General features: G+C 47.3%; 1 protein-coding gene across 1 annotated transcript in view; it reads right to left on the bottom strand.

The window, feature by feature from the left end:
• Positions 1-19,471, bottom strand: part of LOC115188936 (E3 ubiquitin-protein ligase ZNF598-like) — a 44,268-nt gene that overhangs the window by 8,890 nt on the left and 15,907 nt on the right. Inside the window, exons 8-10 of the mRNA XM_029747767.1 lie at positions 15,819-16,771; positions 10,459-10,627; positions 8,300-8,444 (exon numbers count right to left, since the gene is read on the bottom strand). Of these exons, the coding sequence (XP_029603627.1) occupies positions 8,300-8,444; positions 10,459-10,627; positions 15,819-16,771 (1,267 nt within the window). The remainder of the gene's footprint in view (positions 1-8,299; positions 8,445-10,458; positions 10,628-15,818; positions 16,772-19,471) is intronic.

The following is a 19,471-nucleotide window of genomic DNA, read 5'->3' as shown; positions in this document are numbered from 1 at the left end:
CAGCCTAGAGCTATTGTCATATGGACAACCTGCATATAGTGAAAATCACGCAACTCAACCATCTGTTACTCAGTCAATTCTTAAGGTAGAGACTTCTTATTCAGGATTCTGTTTATGTGTACCCCAAAGACAACGTGTGTGAAGCAAGAGCTTCCTGTGACAACCGGAAGTGGTTAAAATCACCCAAGAGCTATTGTCATATTACGTGCGCATAGTGAAAATCACGCAACTCAACCGTCTGTTTCTCAGTCAATTCTTAAGGTAGAGACTTCTTATTCAGGATTCCGTTTATGTCTACCCCAAAGACAACGTGTGTGAAGCAAGAGCTTCCTGTGACAACCGGAAGTGGTTAAAATCACCCAAGAGCTATTGTCATATTACGTGCGCATAGTGAAAATCACGCAACTCAACCGTCTGTTTCTCAGTCAATTCTTAAGGTAGAGACTTCTTATTCAGGATTCCGTTTATGTCTACCCCAAAGACAACGTGTGTGAAGCAAGAGCTTCCTGTGACAACCGGAAGTGGTTAAAATCACCCAAGAGCTATTGTCATATTACGTGCGCATAGTGAAAATCACGCAACTCAACCATCTGTTTCTCAGTCAATTCTTAAGGTAGAGACTTCTTATTCAGGATTCCGTTTATGTCTACCCCAAAGACAACGTGTGTGAAGCAAGAGCTTCCTGTGACAACCGGAAGTGGTTTAAAATAGCCTAGAGCTATTGTCATATTGCCACCTGCAGATAGTGAAAATCACGCAACTCAACCATCTGTTTCTCAGTCAATTCTTAAGGTAGAGACTTCTTATTCAGGATTCTGTTTCTGTCTACCCCAACGACAACGTGTGTGAAGCAAGAGCTTCCTGTGACAACCGGAAGTGGTTAAAAACACCCAAGAGCTATTGTCATATTACGTGCGCATAGTGAAAATCATGCAACTCAACCATCTGTTTCTCAGTCAATTCTTAAGGTAGAGACTTCTTATTCAGGATTCTGTTTATTTCTACCCCAAAGACAACGTGTGTGAAGCAACAGCTTCCTGTGACAACCGGAAGTGGTTAAAAACACCCAAGAGCTATTGTCATATTGCCACCTGCAGATAGTGAAAATCACGCAACTCAACCATCTGTTTCTCAGTCAATTCTTAAGGTAGAGACTTCATATTCAGGATTCTGTATATGCCTACCCCAAAGACAACGTGTGTCTATTCTTTTTGCAAAAAAAAACAAAAACACACACACAATTTGGCCATAGGTACATAGTATGGGGCTTAGAGGCTTATACCGCCTTCAATAGTTACTTTCGTTCAAACGATTCAAGAACCGTCAGACCTAGAGCTCCGAAATTTTAGAAACCTGTTCTAGAGCTCAAGTCGATAGTGCACGGTGATTTATGGGGCTCTAGAAGGTTCTCTGACCGAGAAACCGCCTCGTACATTTGCAATATTTTCAATTCATTTTGAATATCACGGACATGGCGACATGTAGAAATGTCCCAGAGTCGCAAGACTAGGTGCATTGAAACCGCCTCGGCCCATAGAGACGGACCCCAATGTCTCTGTCCGATAGCTCATTCAGGGGCCCCGTAGTAACGCCCTGAAAAAGTGGATTTTCAGCACCAATTAGGCCATTGCTCGGGCACCGAATGACCTATCGAGCCGAAACTTGGGATTCGGGGTCGCCTCACATAGGCCTACACATAATGTCAGAGCTGGACCCGCAGCTATAACGTAACTATGTGTTTTAGGTTTTTTTATGGTTAAAATTGAAAGCACTGTGAATTATGGGCCTTCTCTGACATATGTGATAGTTGGCTTCTATACGAGTTGGAAAAAGTGGATTTGGTGTCAGATGCTATCAGTTTGGTGTCAAAATGACATCTAATTGACTGATGGACGCTGACTGCTGGGTGACGAGCAATGGAGAGGAACCACAGTCACTGCCCGGCCATCCCGAGTTCATCGAGCCAGTCAATAATGCATTTCTGCAGTATTTTTGAGCATGCCTAAATTTGTGATGCTAAATGCCCATTGAATCATATTGCAAACGTAACGCGCAATATTGCAAATGTAACGCGCATTTGCAAGATGATTCAACAGCAAAAAATATCACCAAAGTTGACATGATGAAATCAACACAACGAGCGATGGAGAGGAACCACAGTCACTGCACGGCCATCCCGAGATCATCGGGCCAGTCAATTATGCATTCTGAGCATGTCAAATTCGTTAAAAATGTTAAAAGCAACAGAGTCCCACTTCTCCCTCATCATACATGACAAGTAGACCATCTGCGTTGATTGATGGCTCAACATAGGGATATATATCATTTGGGCAGTATAAATGCCATTTGGAACATGGTTCACTGACTTTTGGGTTTGGAAACCGACTTCCTATGATCGTACATGGCAAACGGACAAACATACTGATTTGGCACATTCAATACTTTCATACATGTATAATTGACAAAAAAAGAATTGGACATTTAATTTGCACATTTCTAATGGCATTTGGCAAAAAATATAAATATGTGACTTTTGACTTCCTATGAAATCATATTCCAAATGCACAAATCATATGCCTTATGCACAAGCAAATATGTCACTTTTGACTTCCTATGAAATCATATTCCAAATGCACAAAACATATTCCAAATGCCTTATGCACAAGCAAAAACAACCCAAAAAATTATGTCAATAAAATATGTCAAAAGTATGTCCATACAGCTCTTATACATGTGTAATTGACATAAAAATCAAAAAAAATTCGAAAAACGGTCCAGAAACCACTTTTTTAGGGTTGAAAAGTTTTCAAAAAATATGTCATTTTTTCAAAATTTGACACTTGGGACTTGAATTGTGTTACATTTGCAATATGAAAATTCACTGCGGAGAGCTCTAGCTATCTTTTGGATATTTGCTGTAATTTGGCACTTGCAATACTTCCACAAGTGACAAAAAAAAGCATTGGATATGTCATTTTGCAAAAAAAATGAAAAAAAAAAATGTCACTTTTTTCCTATGAAATCATATTCAAAATGCACAAATCATATGCCTTGCGCACAAGCAAAAGCAACCCAAAAAACGACATCAATAAAAAACGTCAGAAGCATGTTCATACAGCTCTTATACATGTGTAATTGACATAACAATCGAAAAAAATTCGAAAAACGGTCCAGAAACCACTTTTTTACAAGATGCTACGTTTTCAAAAAAAATATCATTTTATCAAAATCTGAGACTTGGGTAAGAATTGGGTATCATTTGCTGTATGAAAAACCAAGGTGGAGCACGCTCGCCATCTAAAGGAAATTTGGGGTGTTACAATTGGCAATTGCCATCGGAAAATTGCCATATGATTGGCCCGGAGATGGGCCGATTTGGGTGGTTATTTCAATCGTGTGTATGATTCGTGCTATGCCAATATGTTGCCATGTTATTTTGTCCAAATCAGGGGGGTAATCCCTTACTGGGTCTATAGGAACATTAGCCTGCTGGCCTTACTGGGTGGATAGGAACATTAGCCTGCTGGCCTTACTGGGTGGATAGGAACATTAGCCTGCTGGCCTTACTGGGTGGATAGGAACATTAGCCTGCTGGCCTTACTGGGTGGATAGGAACATTAGCCTGCTGGCCTTACTGGGTGGATAGGAACATTAGCCTGCTGGCCTTACTGGGTGGATAGGAACATTAGCCTGCTGGCCTTACTGGGTGGATAGGAACATTAGCCTGCTGGCCTTACTGGGTGGATAGGAACATTAGCCTGCTGGCCTTACTGGGTGGATAGGAACATTAGCCTGCTGGCCTTACTGGGTGGATAGGAACATTAGCCTGCTGGCCTTACTGGGTCTATAGGAACATTAGCCTGTTAGCCTTACTGGGTCTATAGGAACATTAGCCTGCTGGTCTTACTGGGTGGATAGGAACATTAGCCTGCTGGCCTTACTGGGTCTATAGGAACATTAGCCTGCTGGCCTTACTGGGTGGATAGGAACATTAGCCTGCTGGCCTTACTGGGTGGATAGGAACATTAGCCTGCTGGCCTTACTGGGTGGATAGGAACATTAGCCTGCTGGCCTTACTGGGTGGATAGGAACATTAGCCTGCTGGCCTTACTGGGTGGATAGGAACATTAGCCTGCTGGCCTTACTGGGTGGATAGGAACATTAGCCTGCTGGCCTTACTGGGTGGATAGGAACATTAGCCTGCTGGCCTTACTGGGTGGATAGGAACATTAGCCTGCTGGCCTTACTGGGTGGATAGGAACATTAGCCTGTTGGCCTTACTGGGTCTATAGGAACATTAGCCTGCTGGCCTTATTGGGTGGATAGGAACATTAGCCTGCTGGTCTTACTGGGTGGATAGGAACATTAGCCTGCTGGCCTTACTGGGTGGATAGGAACATTAGCCTGCTGGCCTTACTGGGTGGATAGGAACATTAGCCTGCTGGCCTTACTGGGTGGATAGGAACATTAGCCTGCTGGCCTTACTGGGTGGATAGGAACATTAGCCTGCTGGCCTTACTGGGTCTATAGGAACATTAGCCTGCTGGCCTTACTGGGTCTATAGGAACATTAGCCTGCTGGCCTTACTGGGTGGATAGGAACATTAGCCTGCTGGCTTTACTGGGTGGATAGGAACATTAGCCTGCTGGCCTTACTGGGTGGATAGGAACATTAGCCTGCTGGCCTTACTGGGTGGATAGGAACATTAGCCTGCTGGCCTTACTGGGTGGATAGGAACATTAGCCTGCTGGCCTTACTGGGTGGATAGGAACATTAGCCTGCTGGCCTTACTGGGTCTATAGGAACATTAGCCTGCTGGCCTTACTGGGTCTATAGGAACATTAGCCTGCTGGCCTTACTGGGTGGATAGGAACATTAGCCTGCTGGCCTTACTGGGTCTATAGGAACATTAGCCTGCTGGCCTTACTGGGTGGATAGGAACATTAGCCTGCTGGCCTTACTGGGTGGATAGGAACATTAGCCTGCTGGCCTTACTGGGTGGATAGGAACATTAGCCTGCTGGCCTTACTGGGTCTATAGGAACATTAGCCTGCTGGCCTTACTGGGTGGATAGGAACATTAGCCTGCTGGCCTTACTGGGTGCATAGGAACATTAGCCTTTTAGCCTTACTGGGTCTATAGGAACATTAGCCTGCTGGCCTTACTGAGTGGATAGGAACATTAGCCTGCTGGCCTTACTGGGTCTATAGGAACATTAGCCTGCTGGTCTTACTGGGTGGATAGGAACATTAGCCTGCTGGCCTTACTGGGTCTATAGGAACATTAGCCTGTTAGCCTTACTGGGTCTATAGGAACATTAGCCTGCTGGTCTTACTGGGTGGATAGGAACATTAGCCTGCTGGCCTTACTGGGTCTATAGGAACATTAGCCTGCTGGCCTTACTGGGTGGATAGGAACATTAGCCTGCTGGCCTTACTGGGTGGATAGGAACATTAGCCTGCTGGCCTTACTGGGTGGATAGGAACATTAGCCTGCTGGCCTTACTGGGTGGATAGGAACATTAGCCTGCTGGCCTTACTGGGTGGATAGGAACATTAGCCTGCTGGCCTTACTGGGTGGATAGGAACATTAGCCTGCTGGCCTTACTGGGTGGATAGGAACATTAGCCTGCTGGCCTTACTGGGTGGATAGGAACATTAGCCTGCTGGCCTTACTGGGTGGATAGGAACATTAGCCTGTTGGCCTTACTGGGTCTATAGGAACATTAGCCTGCTGGCCTTATTGGGTGGATAGGAACATTAGCCTGCTGGTCTTACTGGGTGGATAGGAACATTAGCCTGCTGGCCTTACTGGGTGGATAGGAACATTAGCCTGCTGGCCTTACTGGGTGGATAGGAACATTAGCCTGCTGGCCTTACTGGGTGGATAGGAACATTAGCCTGCTGGCCTTACTGGGTGGATAGGAACATTAGCCTGCTGGCCTTACTGGGTCTATAGGAACATTAGCCTGCTGGCCTTACTGGGTCTATAGGAACATTAGCCTGCTGGCCTTACTGGGTGGATAGGAACATTAGCCTGCTGGCCTTACTGGGTGGACATGAACATTAGCCTGCTGGCCTTACTGGGTCTATAGGAACATTAGCCTGCTGGCCTTACTGGGTGGATTGGAACATTAGCCTGCTGGCCTTACTGGGTGGATAGGAACATTAGCCTGCTGGCCTTGATTTTGGAATGAGATTTTGGATGAGCAGGTGCCCACATACTTTTGTCCATGTAGTGTACAGTCGTGGCCAAACGTTTTGAGAATGAGACAAATATAAATTTTTCACAAAGTCTGCTGCCTCAGTTTGTATGATGGCAATTTGCATAAACTCCAGAATGTTATGAAGAGTGATCAGATGAATTGCAATTAATTGGAAAGTCCCTCGTTGCCATGCAAATGAACCGAATCCCCCAAAAACATTTCCACTGCATTTCAGCCCTGCCACAAAAGGACCAGCTGACATCATGTCAGTGATTCTCTCGTTAACACAGGTGTGAGTGTTGACGAGGACAAGGCTGGAGATCACTCTGTCATGCTGATTGAGTTCGAATAACAGACTGGAAGCTTCAAAAGGAGGGTGGTGCTTGGAATCATTGTTCTTCCTCTGTCAATCATGGTTACCTGCAAGGAAACACATGACGTCATCATTGCTTTGCACAAAAAGGGCTTCACAGGCAAGGATATTGCTGCCAGTAAGATTGCACCTAAATCAACCATTTATTGGATCATCAAGAACTTCAAGAAGAGCGGTTCAATTGTTGTGAAGAAGGCTTCAGGGCGCCCAAGAAAGTCCAGCAACCGCCAGGACCGTCTCCTAAAGTTGATTCAGCTGTGGGATCGGGGCACCACCAGTACAGAGCTTGCTCAGGAATGGCAGCAGGCAGGTGTGAGTGCATCTGCACGCACAGTGAGGCGAAGACTTTCGGAGGATGTCCTGGTGTCAAGAAGGGCAGCAAAGAAGCCCCTTCTCTCCAGGAAAAACATCAGGGACAGACTGATATTCTGCAAAAGGTACAGGGATTGGACTGCTGAGGACTGGGGTATGATGAATCCCCTTTCCGATTGTTTGGGGCATCCGGAAAAAAGCTTGTCCAGAGAAGGCAAGGTGAGAGCTACCATCAGTCCTGTGTCATGCCAACAGTAAAGCATCCTGAGACCATTCATGTGTGGGGTTGCTTCTCAGCCAAGGGAGTGGACCCACTCACAATTTTGCCTAAGAACACAGCCATGAATAAAGAATGGTACCAACACATCCTCCGAGAGCAACTTCTCCCAACCATCCAGGAACAGTTTGGGGACTAACAATGCCTTTTCCAGCATGATGGAGCACCTTGCCATAAGGCAAAAGTGATAACTAAGTGGCTCGGGGAACAAAACATCGATATTTTGTGTCCATGGCCAGGAAACTCCCCAGACCTTAATCCCATTGAGAACTTGTGGTTAATCCTCAAGAGGCGGGTGGACAAACAAAAACCCACAAATTCTGACAAACTTCAAGCATTGATTATGCCAGAATGGGCTGCCATCAGTCAGGATGTGGCCCAGAAGTTAATTGACAGCATGCCAGGGCGGATTGCAGAGGTCTTGAAAAAGAAGGGTCAACACTGCAAATATTGACTCTTTGCATCAACTTCATGTAATTGTCAATAAAAGCCTTTGACACTTATGAAATGCTTGTAATTATACTTCAGTATTCCATAGTAACATCTGACAAAAATATCTAAAGACACTGAAGCAGCAAACTTTATAAAAATCTATATTTGTGTCATTCTCTAAAACCTTTGGCCACGACTGTATGTAACTAAGGGTTAGAGACATAGAGGATAGTTCAGCCCCAACAGTCTTACAGCTCTGATGGTGCAGCACCATCCACATAAAATCCTGCCTGAACGTCTAGAGTAGTTCTTAGGATCAGGGTTAGGGGGGTTAAGGTTAGGGTTAGGGGGGTTAGGGTTAGGAGTCAGGGCTTACCTGTCTGAACTTTCCAGAGTAGTTCTTAGGGTCAGGGGGGTTAAGGTTAGGGTTAGGGGGGTTAAGGTTAGGGTTAGGGGGGTTAAGGTTAGGGTTAGGGGGGTTAGGGTTAGGGGGGTTAAGGTTAGGGATAGGGGGGTTAAGGTTAGGGGGGTTAAGGTTAGGGATAGGGGGGTTAAGGTTAGGGATAGGGGGGTTAAGGTTAGGGTTAGGGGGTCAGGGTCAGGGTTAGGGGGGTTAAGGTTAGGGTTAGGGGGGTTAAGGTTAGTGTTGTTAAGGTTAGGGTTAGGGGGGTTAAGGTTAGGGTTAGGAGTCTGGGCTTACCTGTCTGAACTGTCCAGAGTAGTCCTTGAACTGGTTGAATCGTGACTGGTCGTTCTGCAGGAGGTTCTTAATGGACTGGATCAGTTCCATGTTCCGTTGCTGGAAGTTCTCTGGAGCCAGGTACACCCCCGGAGACTGGGGAGAGCTGAACACCCCCCATATGGAGTCATTTAGATGACACACTGAGTTTCAATCAAATATGTGTTGTTGTGTAAAGGTGGCGGTCTGTCTGGAGTCTGTAAAGGTGGTGGTCTGTCTGGAGTCTGTAAAGGTGGTGGTCTGTCTGGAGCCTGTAAAGGTGGTGGTCTGTCTGGAGTCTGTAAAGGTGGTGGTCTGTCTGGAGTCTGTAAAGGTGGTGGTCTGTCTGGAGTCTGTAAAGGTGGTGGTCTGTCTGGAGTCTGTAAAGGTGGTGGTCTTTCTGGTGTCTGCAAAGGTGGTGGTCTGTCTGGAGTCTGCAAAGGTGGTGGTCTGTCTGGAGTCTGTAAAGGTGGTGGTCTGTCTGGAGTCTGTAAAGGTGGTGGTCTGTCTGGAGTCTGTAAAGGTGGTGGTCTGTCTGGAGTCTGTAAAGGTGGTGGTCTGTCTGGAGTCTGTAAAGGTGGTGGTCTGTCTGGTGTCTGTAAAGGTGGTGGTCTGTCTGGTGTCTGGTGTCTAAAGGTGGTGGTCTGTCTGGTGTCTGGTGTCTAAAGGTGGTGGTCTGTCTGGTGTCTGGTGTCTGTAAAGGTGGTGGTCTGTCTGGAGTCTGTAAAGGTGGTGGTCTGTCTGGTGTCTGCAAAGGTGGTGGTCTGTCTGGAGTCTGCAAAGGTGGTTGTCTGTCTGGAGTCTGTAAAGGTGGTGGTCTGTCTGGAGTCTGTAAAGGTGGTGGTCTGTCTGGTGATGTGATGTAGTGGTCTGTGTCTGGTCTGTCAAGGATGTGATGTCTAGTCTGTAAAGGTGATGTGATGGCTGGTCTGTAAAGGTGATGTCTAGTCTGTAAAGGTGATGTCTAGTCTGTAAAGGTGATGTCTAGTCTGTAAAGGTGATGTGATGGTCGGTCTGTAAAGGTGATGGTCGGTCTGTAAAGGTGATGTGATGGTCAGTCTGTAAAGGTGATGTGATGGTCGGTCTGTAAAGGTGATGTGATGGTCGGTCTGTAAAGGTGATGTGATGGTCAGTCTGTAAAGGTGATGTGATGGTCGGTCTGTAAAGGTGATGTGATGGCCGGTCTGTAAAGGTGATGTGATGGTCGGTCTGTAAAGGTGATGTGATGGTCGGTCTGTAAAGGTGATGTGATGGTCGGTCTGTAAAGGTGATGTCTGGTCTGTAAAGGTGATGTGATGGTCGGTCTGTAAAGGTGATGTGATGGTCGGTCTGTAAAGGTGATGGTCGGTCTGTAAAGGTGATGGTCGGTCTGTAAAGGTGATGGTCGGTCTGTAAAGGTGATGGTCGGTCTGTAAAGGTGATGGTCGGTCTGTAAAGGTGATGTGATGGTCGGTCTGTAAAGGTGATGTGATGGTCGGTCTGTAAAGGTGAAGTGATGGTCGGTCTGTAAAGGTGATGGTCGGTCTGTAAAGGTGATGTGATGGTCGGTCTGTAAAGGTGATGTGATGGTCGGTCTGTAAAGGTGATGTGATGGTTGGTCTGTAAAGGTGATGTGATGGTTGGTCTGTAAAGGTCGGTCTGTAAAGGTGATGTGATGGTCGGTCTGTAAAGGTGATGTGATGGTCAGTCTGTAAAGGTGATGTGATGGTCGGTCTGTAAAGGTGATGTGATGGTCGGTCTGTAAAGGTGATGTGATGGTCGGTCTGTAAAGGTGATGTGATGGTCGGTCTGTAAAGGTGATGTGATGTCTGGTCTGTAAAGGTGATGTGATGTCTGGTCTGTAAAGGTGATGTCTGGTCTGGTCTGTAAAAGTGATGTGATGGTTGGTCTGTAAAGGTGATGTGATGGTCTGGTCTGTAAAGGTGATGTGATGGTCTGTAAAGGTAATGTGATGGTCTGTAAAGGTGATGTGATGATCTGGTCTGTAAAGGTGATGTGATGGTCTGTAAAGGTAATGTGATGGTCTGTAAAGGTGATGTGATGGTCTGTAAAGGTGATGTGATGGTCTGTAAAGGTGATGTGATGGTCTGTAAAGGTGATGGTTGGTTTGTAAAGGTGATGTGATGGTCTGTCTGTCTCACCGGGGGCTGGATGCAGGGGGGTCCGGCTCCACCACGTTGCTGTTGAGGGGGATGCCGGTGAACCCCGGGGGGGGCTTACTGGGCGGGGGGGCGCCGCCCTGGCCGGGGGGAGACGGGGACAGGACGTTGGGGGGGGCAGAACTCTTCAGGACGAAGGAACTTTTAAAGCCTTGAGGAGAAAAACAACACGGTCAACATCACTACATTATCGATGCTACTTTCATCCATAACAACTTAAAGCTGCAACTAAATTCAAATAGAAATGTGTGTTATAGAGCTGTCACTCTCATTGACAGCAAGTCTAAGAAGCGGTAGATCTGTTCTATGTGAGGTATTTCTATGCTCCATGTTCTTATGTTTAGTTCTTGTGTCGAACTTTTGGTTTTCTACACCAGCATCAAAACAACTGAAAATACAATATTTTGGGTTATTGAATATATATTTCACAGCGGTTTCGATAGTACAATGATTCTCTATGCAATGGGCTAAAAAATGAATACTTAAAATGTCAATAAATAAAAAATTATGTGCTGGTGTGTTGTTACTGCTGGGACGTTACTGTCTGGTGTGGTGTTACTCACTGCTGGGACGTTACTGTCTGGTGTGGTGTTACTCACTGCTGGGACGTTACTGTCTGGTGTGGTGTTACTGCTGGGACGTTACTGTCTGGTGTGGTGTTACTCACTGCTGGGACGTTACTGTCTGGTGTGGTGTTACTCACTGCTGGGACGTTACTGTCTGGTGTGGTGTTACTCACTGCTGGGACGCTACTGTCTGGTGTGGTGTTACTCACTGCTGGGACGCTACTGTCTGGTGTGTTGTTACTCACTGCTGGGACGTTACTGTCTGGTGTGGTGTTACTCACTGCTGGGACGTTACTGTCTGGTGTGGTGTTACTCACTGCTGGGACGTTACTGTCTGGTGTGGTGTTACTCACTGCTGGGACGTTACTGTCTGGTGTGGTGTTACTGCTGGGACGTTACTGTCTGGTGTGGTGTTACTCACTGCTGGGACGTTACTGTCTGGTGTGGTGTTACTCACTGCTGGGACGTTACTGTCTGGTGTGGTGTTACTCACTGCTGGGACGTTACTGTCTGGTGTGGTGTCACTGCTGGGACGTTACTGTCTGGTGTGGTGTTACTGCTGAGACGTTACTGTCTGGTGTGGTGTTACTGTCTGGTGTGTTGTTACTGCTGGGACGTTACTGTCTGGTGTGGTGTTACTGCTGGGACGTTACTGTCTGGTGTGTTGTTACTGCTGGGACGTTACTGTCTGGTGTGTTGTTACTGCTGGGACGTTACTGTCTGGTGTGGTGTTACTCACTGCTGGGACGTTACTGTCTGGTGTGGTGTTACTCACTGCTGGGTCGTTACTGTCTGGTGTGGTGTTACTGCTGGGTCGTTACTGTCTGGTGTGGTGTTACTCACTGCTGGGACGTTACTGTCTGGTGTGGTGTTACTCACTGCTGGGACGTTACTGTCTGGTGTGGTGTTACTCACTGCTGGGACGTTACTGTCTGGTGTGGTGTTACTCACTGCTGGGACGTTACTGTCTGGTGTGGTGTTACTCACTGCTGGGACGTTACTGTCTGGTGTGGTGTTACTGCTGGGTCGTTACTGTCTGGTGTGGTGTTACTGCTGGGACGTTACTGTCTGGTGTGGTGTTACTGCTGGGACGTTACTGTCTGGTGTGGTGTTACTCACTGCTGGGTCGTTACTGTCTGGTGTGGTGTTACTGCTGGGTCGTTACTGTCTGGTGTGGTGTTACTGCTGGGACGTTACTGTCTGGTGTGGTGTTACTCACTGCTGGGACGTTACTGTCTGGTGTGGTGTTACTCACTGCTGGGACGTTACTGTCTGGTGTGGTGTCACTGCTGGGACGTTACTGTCTGGTGTGGTGTTACTGCTGAGACGTTACTGTCTGGTGTGGTGTAACTGCTGGGACGTTACTGTCTTGTGTGTTGTTACTGCTGGGACGTTACTGTCTGGTGTGGTGTTACTGCTGGGACGTTACTGTCTGGTGTGTTGTTACTGCTGGGACGTTACTGTCTGGTGTGGTGTTACTCACTGCTGGGACGTTACTGTCTGGTGTGGTGTTACTCACTGCTGGGGACGTTACTGTCTGGTGTGGTGTTACTCACTGCTGGGACGTTACTGTCTGGTGTGGTGTTACTCACTGCTGGGACGTTACTGTCTGGTGTGGTGTTACTCACTGCTGGGACGTTACTGTCTGGTGTGGTGTTACTCACTGCTGGGACGTTACTGTCTGGTGTGGTGTTACTCACTGCTGGGACGTTACTGTCTGGTGTGGTGTTACTGCTGGGACGTTACTGTCTGGTGTGTTGTTACTGCTGGGACGTTACTGTCTGGTGTGTTGTTACTGCTGGGACGTTACTGTCTGGTGTGTTGTTACTGCTGGGACGTTACTGTCTGGTGTGTTGTTACTCACTGCTGGGACGTTACTGTCTGGTGTGTTGTTACCTACTGCTGGGACGTTACTGTCTGGTGTGGTGTTACTCACTGCTGGGACGTTACTGTCTGGTGTGGTGTTACTCACTGCTGGGACGTTACTGTCTGGTGTGGTGTTACTGCTGGGACGTTACTGTCTGGTGTGTTGTTACTGTCTGGTGTGGTGTTACTGCTGGGACGTTACTGTCTGGTGTGGTGTTACTGCTGGGACGTTACTGTCTGGTGTGGTGTTACTGCTGGGACGTTACTGTCTGGTGTGGTGTTACTGCTGAGACGTTACTGTCTGGTGTGGTGTTACTCACTGCTGGGACGTTACTGTCTGGTGTGTTGTTACTCACTGCTGGGACGTTACTGTCTGGTGTGTTGTTACTCACTGCTGGGACGTTACTGTCTGGTGTGTTGTTACTCACTGCTGGGACGTTACTGTCTGGTGTGGTGTTACTCACTGCTGGGACGTTACTGTCTGGTGTGGTGTTACTCACTGCTGGGACGTTACTGTCTGGTGTGGTGTTACTCACTGCTGGGACGTTACTGTCTGGTGTGTTGTTACTGCTGGGACGTTACTGTCTGGTGTGGTGTTACTGCTGGGACGTTACTGTCTGGTGTGGTGTTACTGCTGGGATGTTACTGTCTGCTGGGACGTTACTGTCTGGTGTGGTGTTACTGCTGGGACGTTACTGTCTGGTGTGTTGTTACTCACTGCTGGGACGTTACTGTCTGGTGTGTTATTACTCACTGCTGGGACGTTACTGTCTGGTGTGTTGTTACTCACTGCTGAGACGTTACTGTCTGGTGTGGTGTTACTCACTGCTGGGACGTTACTGTCTGGTGTGGTGTTACTCACTGCTGGGACGTTACTGTCTGGTGTGGTGTTACTCACTGCTGGGACGTTACTGTCTGGTGTGTTGTTACTGCTGGGACGTTACTGTCTGGTGTGTTGTTACTGCTGGGACGTTACTGTCTGGTGTGGTGTTACTCACTGCTGGGACGTTACTGTCTGGTGTGGTGTTACTCACTGCTGGGACGTTACTGTCTGGTGTGTTGTTACTCACTGCTGGGACGTTACTGTCTGGTGTGTTGTTACCTACTGCTGGGACGTTACTGTCTGGTGTGTTGTTACTGCTGGGACGTTACTGTCTGGTGTGGTGTTACTCACTGCTGGGACGTTACTGTCTGGTGTGGTGTTACTGCTGGGACGTTACTGTCTGGTGTGTTGTTACTGCTGGGACGTTACTGTCTGGTGTGGTGTTACTGCTGGGACGTTACTGTCTGGTGTGGTGTTACTGCTGGGACGTTACTGTCTGGTGTGGTGTTACTGCTGGGACGTTACTGTCTGGTGTGGTGTTACTCACTGCTGGGACGTTACTGTCTGGTGTGGTGTTACTCACTGCTGGGACGTTACTGTCTGGTGTGGTGTTACTGCTGGGACGTTACTGTCTGGTGTGGTGTTACTGCTGGGACGTTACTGTCTGGTGTGGTGTTACTGCTGGGACGTTACTGTCTGGTGTGGTGTTACTGCTGGGACGTTACTGTCTGGTGTGGTGTTACTGCTGGGACGTTACTGTCTGGTGTGGTGTTACTGCTGGGACGTTACTGTCTGCTGGGACGTTACTGTCAGGTGTGGTGTTACTGCTGGGACGTTACTGTCTGATGTGTTGTTACTCACTGCTGGGACGTTACTGTCTGGTGTGGTGTTACTCACTGCTGGGACGTTACTGTCTGGTGTGGTGTTACTCACTGCTGGGACGTTACTGTCTGGTGTGTTATTACTCACTGCTGGGACGTTACTGTCTGGAGTGGTGTTACTCACTGCTGGGACGTTACTGTCTGGTGTGGTGTTACTCACTGCTGGGACGTTACTGTCTGGTGTGGTGTTACTCACTGCTGGGACGTTACTGTCTGGTGTGGTGTTACTCACTGCTGGGACGTTACTGTCTGGTGTGGTGTTACTGCTGGGACGTTACTGTCTGGTGTGGTGTTACTGCTGGGACGTTACTGTCTGGTGTGGTGTTACTCACTGCTGGGACGTTACTGTCTGGTGTGGTGTTACTCACTGCTGGGACGTTACTGTCTGGTGTGGTGTTACTCACTGCTGGGACGTTACTGTCTGGTGTGGTGTTACTCACTGCTGGGACGTTACTGTCTGGTGTGGTGTTACTGCTGGGACGTTACTGTCTGGTGTGGTGTTACTGCTGGGACATTACTGTCTGGTGTGGTGTTACTCACTGCTGAGACGTTACTGTCTGGTGTGGTGTTACTGCTGGGACATTACTGTCTGGTGTGGTGTTACTCACTGCTGAGACGTTACTGTCTGGTGTGGTGTTACTCACTGCTGGGACGTTACTGTCTGGTGTGGTGTTACTGCTGGGACGTTACTGTCTGGTGTGGTGTTACTGCTGGGACGTTACTGTCTGGTGTGGTGTTACTCACTGCTGGGACGTTACTGTCTGGTGTGGTGTTACTCACTGCTGGGACGTTACTGTCTGGTGTGGTGTTACTCACTGCTGGGACGTTACTGTCTGGTGTGTTGTTACTGCTGGGACGTTACTGTCTGGTGTGGTGTTACTCACTGCTGGGACGTTACTGTCTGGTGTGGTGTTACTGCTGGGACGTTACTGTCTGGTGTGTTGTTACTGCTGGGACGTTACTGTCTGGTGTGTTGTTACTGCTGGGACGTTACTGTCTGGTGTGTTGTTACTGCTGGGACGTTACTGTCTGGTGTGGTGTTACTGCTGGGACGTTACTGTCTGGTGTGTTGTTACTGCTGGGACGTTACTGTCTGGTGTGTTGTTAGTGCTGGGACGTTACTGTCTGGTGTGGTGTTACTGCTGGGACGTTACTGTCTGGTGTGTTGTAATGTAAAGTGTAGAGCCAATAGGGATAGTTCTGTACCGGGGGGGGGTTTCTTGGAGACGAGGGCAGGAAACTCCTCCTCCACCTCCAGGGGGGGGTCAGGCTGGGCTTTGGGGAGGGGGGCCACCGTGACTGGTTTATCCAGGTGGCCGTTAGCCAATCCGCTCGCTTTAACCGTTGCTTTTACAGCGGTTTTAACCGCCGCCGTCGTCACAGCAACCAGCGGTTTGGAGGCGCGGCTCTCCGGAACGTTCTCCTTCTGTACCCTGGAGACCGTTTCCGTGGGGACATGAACTTGGTTCCCAAATGGTGGAAGGGGCGTGGCCTGTTTCTTCTTCTTGGCCGACTTGGATGTGGGGCTCGGGGCGGGGTTTGATGTTACGGGGGAGGGCTTAGAGGTCGGCGGGAGGGGCTTAGCTGTCAGTGGGAGGGGCTTAGAGGTAGGTGGGAGGGGCTTAGAGGTCGGTGGGAGGGGCTTAGAGGCAGTAGGGGCAGACTTAGAGGGTCCTTTGACGATGAGAAGAGAGGAGATATCCAACATGGTCGGAATTGCTCGGTGCTCCTGCATCGTCTTGGCAACGCAATTGTCATCATCAGAGGGCGGGGATGGGCGACGGGCGGAGAGCTTTTTCCTCCGAGAGGAAGAGGAAGAGGAGGAGAGGAGCTGGGGGCCGGCGGGGAGAGGAAGAGGAGGGTTGTTAGAGGAAGGTCTAGAGGAAGAGGAGGGAAGGATGACCGTCTTGGAGCTGCTGCTGCTGCTGCTGCTGCTGGCTTGGCTCCAGGCTGAGGTCGCTCCGCCCGCTGGTCTGGGAGGACGGATCTTAGAGACCAGGGCGGGGAAATCTTCCTCTATGAAGGAGGAGTGCTTCCTGGGTTGGGCGGAGTAGGCGGGGGTCATGGGGGTCGTAACCGTGGCAGCAGATAGACTGGGGAAGTCGTCCTCCTTCAGAGGGACCTGGGCCGGAGTCTTCAGGGCTGGGGGGGCCTTAACACTGTAACACACACATTAATATATATATCTATAAAATACATCAGAGACCTGGGGGACCTTAACACTAACACACAATATATACCTATAACATACAATACCAGTAAAAAGTTTGGACACACCTACTCATTCAAGAGTTTTTCTTTATTTTTTACTATTTAATAATAGTGAAGACATCAAAACTATGAAATAACACATATGGAATCATGTAGTAACAAACAAACAAACAAAAAAAGTTTTAAATCAAAATATATTGTATATTTAGATTCTTCAACAGTAGCCACCCTTTGCCTTGATGACAGCTTTGCACACTCTTGGCATTCTCTCAACCAGCTTCATGAGGAATGCTTTTCCAACAGTTCCCACATATGCTGAGCACTTATTGGCTGCTTTCCCTTCACTCTGCGGTCCAACTCATGCCAAACCATCTCAATTGGGTTGAGATTGGGGGATTGTGGAGACCAGGTCATCTGATGCAGCACTCCATCACTCTCCTTCTTGGTCAAATATCCCTTAACCTCTCTTGGGTAGGGGGCAGTATTTTCACGGCCGGATGAAAAACGTACCCAAATTAAACTGCCTACTACTCGGGCCCAGAAACTAGAATATGCATATTATTAGTAGATTTGGATAGAAAACACTCTGAAGTTTCTAAAAAACTGTTTGAATGATGTCTGTGAGTATAATAGAACTCATATGGCAGGCAAAAACCCTGAGAAAAATCCAACCAGGAAGTTGAAAATCAGAGGCTGTAGTTTAAAAAAAATTAATTCCCTTTCAAAACTACAGTGACTTAGGGGTCATTTTGCACTTCCTAAGGCTTCCACTAGATGTCAACAGTCTTTAGAAAGTTGTTTGAGGTTATGGTGAATATTGAGGGAATAACAGCCGGTTCAAGCAGTGGACTGTCTGAGGTCATGTAGTTACTTCATGCGCGTTCACGCATGGCTAGCATTTTTTATTTTTCTTCTGTGATGAATCCGCTAATGTCCGGTTGGAATATTATCGATGTTTTATGTTAAAAACACCCTAAGGATTGATTGTAAACATCGTTTGACATGTTTCTACAAACGGTAATGGAACTTTTGAGCTTTTCGTCTATTGATTTGCCCGCATCGTGCCTTTGGAGTAGTGTTCTGGACGCGCCAACAAAACAGAGGTATTTGGACATAAATTATGGACTTTATCGAACAAATTAACATTTCTTGTGGAAGTGGGAGTCCTGCGAATGCATTCCGCCGAGGATCAGCAAAGGAAAGATTTATAACACTAATTTAGAGTTTTGTTGATGCCAGAACTTGGCGGGTAACTGTATAGTTTGCATTGACGGCTGAGCTCTGTACTCAGAATATTTAACAATGTGCTTTCTCCGTAAAGTTATTTTGAAATCTGACACAGCGGTTGCATTAAGAGGTAGTATATCTATAATTCTTTAAATAATTGTTATATATTTTGTCAACGTTTATGATGAGTATTTCTGTAAATTAATGTGCACATTCACCGGAAGTTTTGGGAGGCAAACATTTTCTGAACATCCCACGCAAATGTAAAATGCTGTTTTTGGATATAAATATGAACTTGACCGAACAAAACATACATGTATTGTGTAACATGATGTCCTATGAGTGCCATCTGATGAAGATCATCAAAGGTTAGTGCTTCATTTTAGCTGTATTTCTGGTTTTTGTGACGCGTCTCCTTGCTAGGAAAATGGCTGTGTGGCTTTTCTTGTTTAGGTGGAGTCCTAACATAATCTAATGTTTTGCTTTCGCCGTAAAGCCTTCTTGAAATCGGACAATGTGGTTGGATTAAGGAGAAGTGTATCTTTAAAATGGGATATAATAGTCGTATGTTTGAGAAATTTGAATTATGAGATTTTGGTCGTTTTGAATTTGCCGCCCTGCTATTTCACTGGCTGTTGGGAGTGTGTCCCGCAGGTGGGACGGTAGCATCCCACATACCCGAGAGAAGTTAAACAGCCTGGAGGTGTGTTGGGTGATTGTCCTGTTGAAAAACAAATTATAGTCCCACTAAGGCCAAACCAGATGGGATGGCGTATTGCTGCAGAATGCTGCGGTAGCCATGCTGGTTAAGTGTGCCTTGAATTCTAAATAAATCACAGACAGTGTCACCAGCAAAGCACCCCCACACCATCACACCTCCTCCTCCATGCTTCACGGTGGGAACCACACATGCGGAGATCAACCGTCCACATACTCTGCGTCTCACAAAGACACGGCGGTTGGAACCAAAAATCTCAAAGAACAGATTTCCACCGATCTAATGTCCATTGCTCGTGTTTCTTGGCCCAAGCAAGTATTTTCTTCTTATTGGTGTCCTTTAGTAGTGGTTTCTTTGCAGCAATTCAACCATGAATGTCTGATTCACACAGTATCCTCTGAACAGTTGATGGTGAGATGTGTCTGTTACTTGAACTCTGTGAAGCATTTATTTGGGCTGCAATCTGAAGTGCAGTTAACTGTAATAAACTTATCCTCTGCAGCAGAGGGAACTCTGGGTCTTCCTTTCCTGTGGCGGTCCTCATGAGAGCCAGTTTCATCGTGATGGTTTTTGCGACTGCATTGAAAATTCTTGACATTTTCCGGATTGACTGACCTTCATGTCTTAAAGTAATGATGGACTGTTTCTCTTTGCTTATTTGAGCTGTTCTTGCCATAATATGGACTTGGTCTTTTACCAAATA

This window comes from Salmo trutta, unplaced genomic scaffold, assembly GCF_901001165.1.
Source record: "Salmo trutta unplaced genomic scaffold, fSalTru1.1, whole genome shotgun sequence".
NCBI classification, from domain to species: Eukaryota; Metazoa; Chordata; class Actinopteri; order Salmoniformes; family Salmonidae; genus Salmo; species Salmo trutta.
The sequence above is the reverse complement of the archived record's forward strand: the minus strand, read 5'-3'. Positions and strand labels throughout refer to the sequence as shown.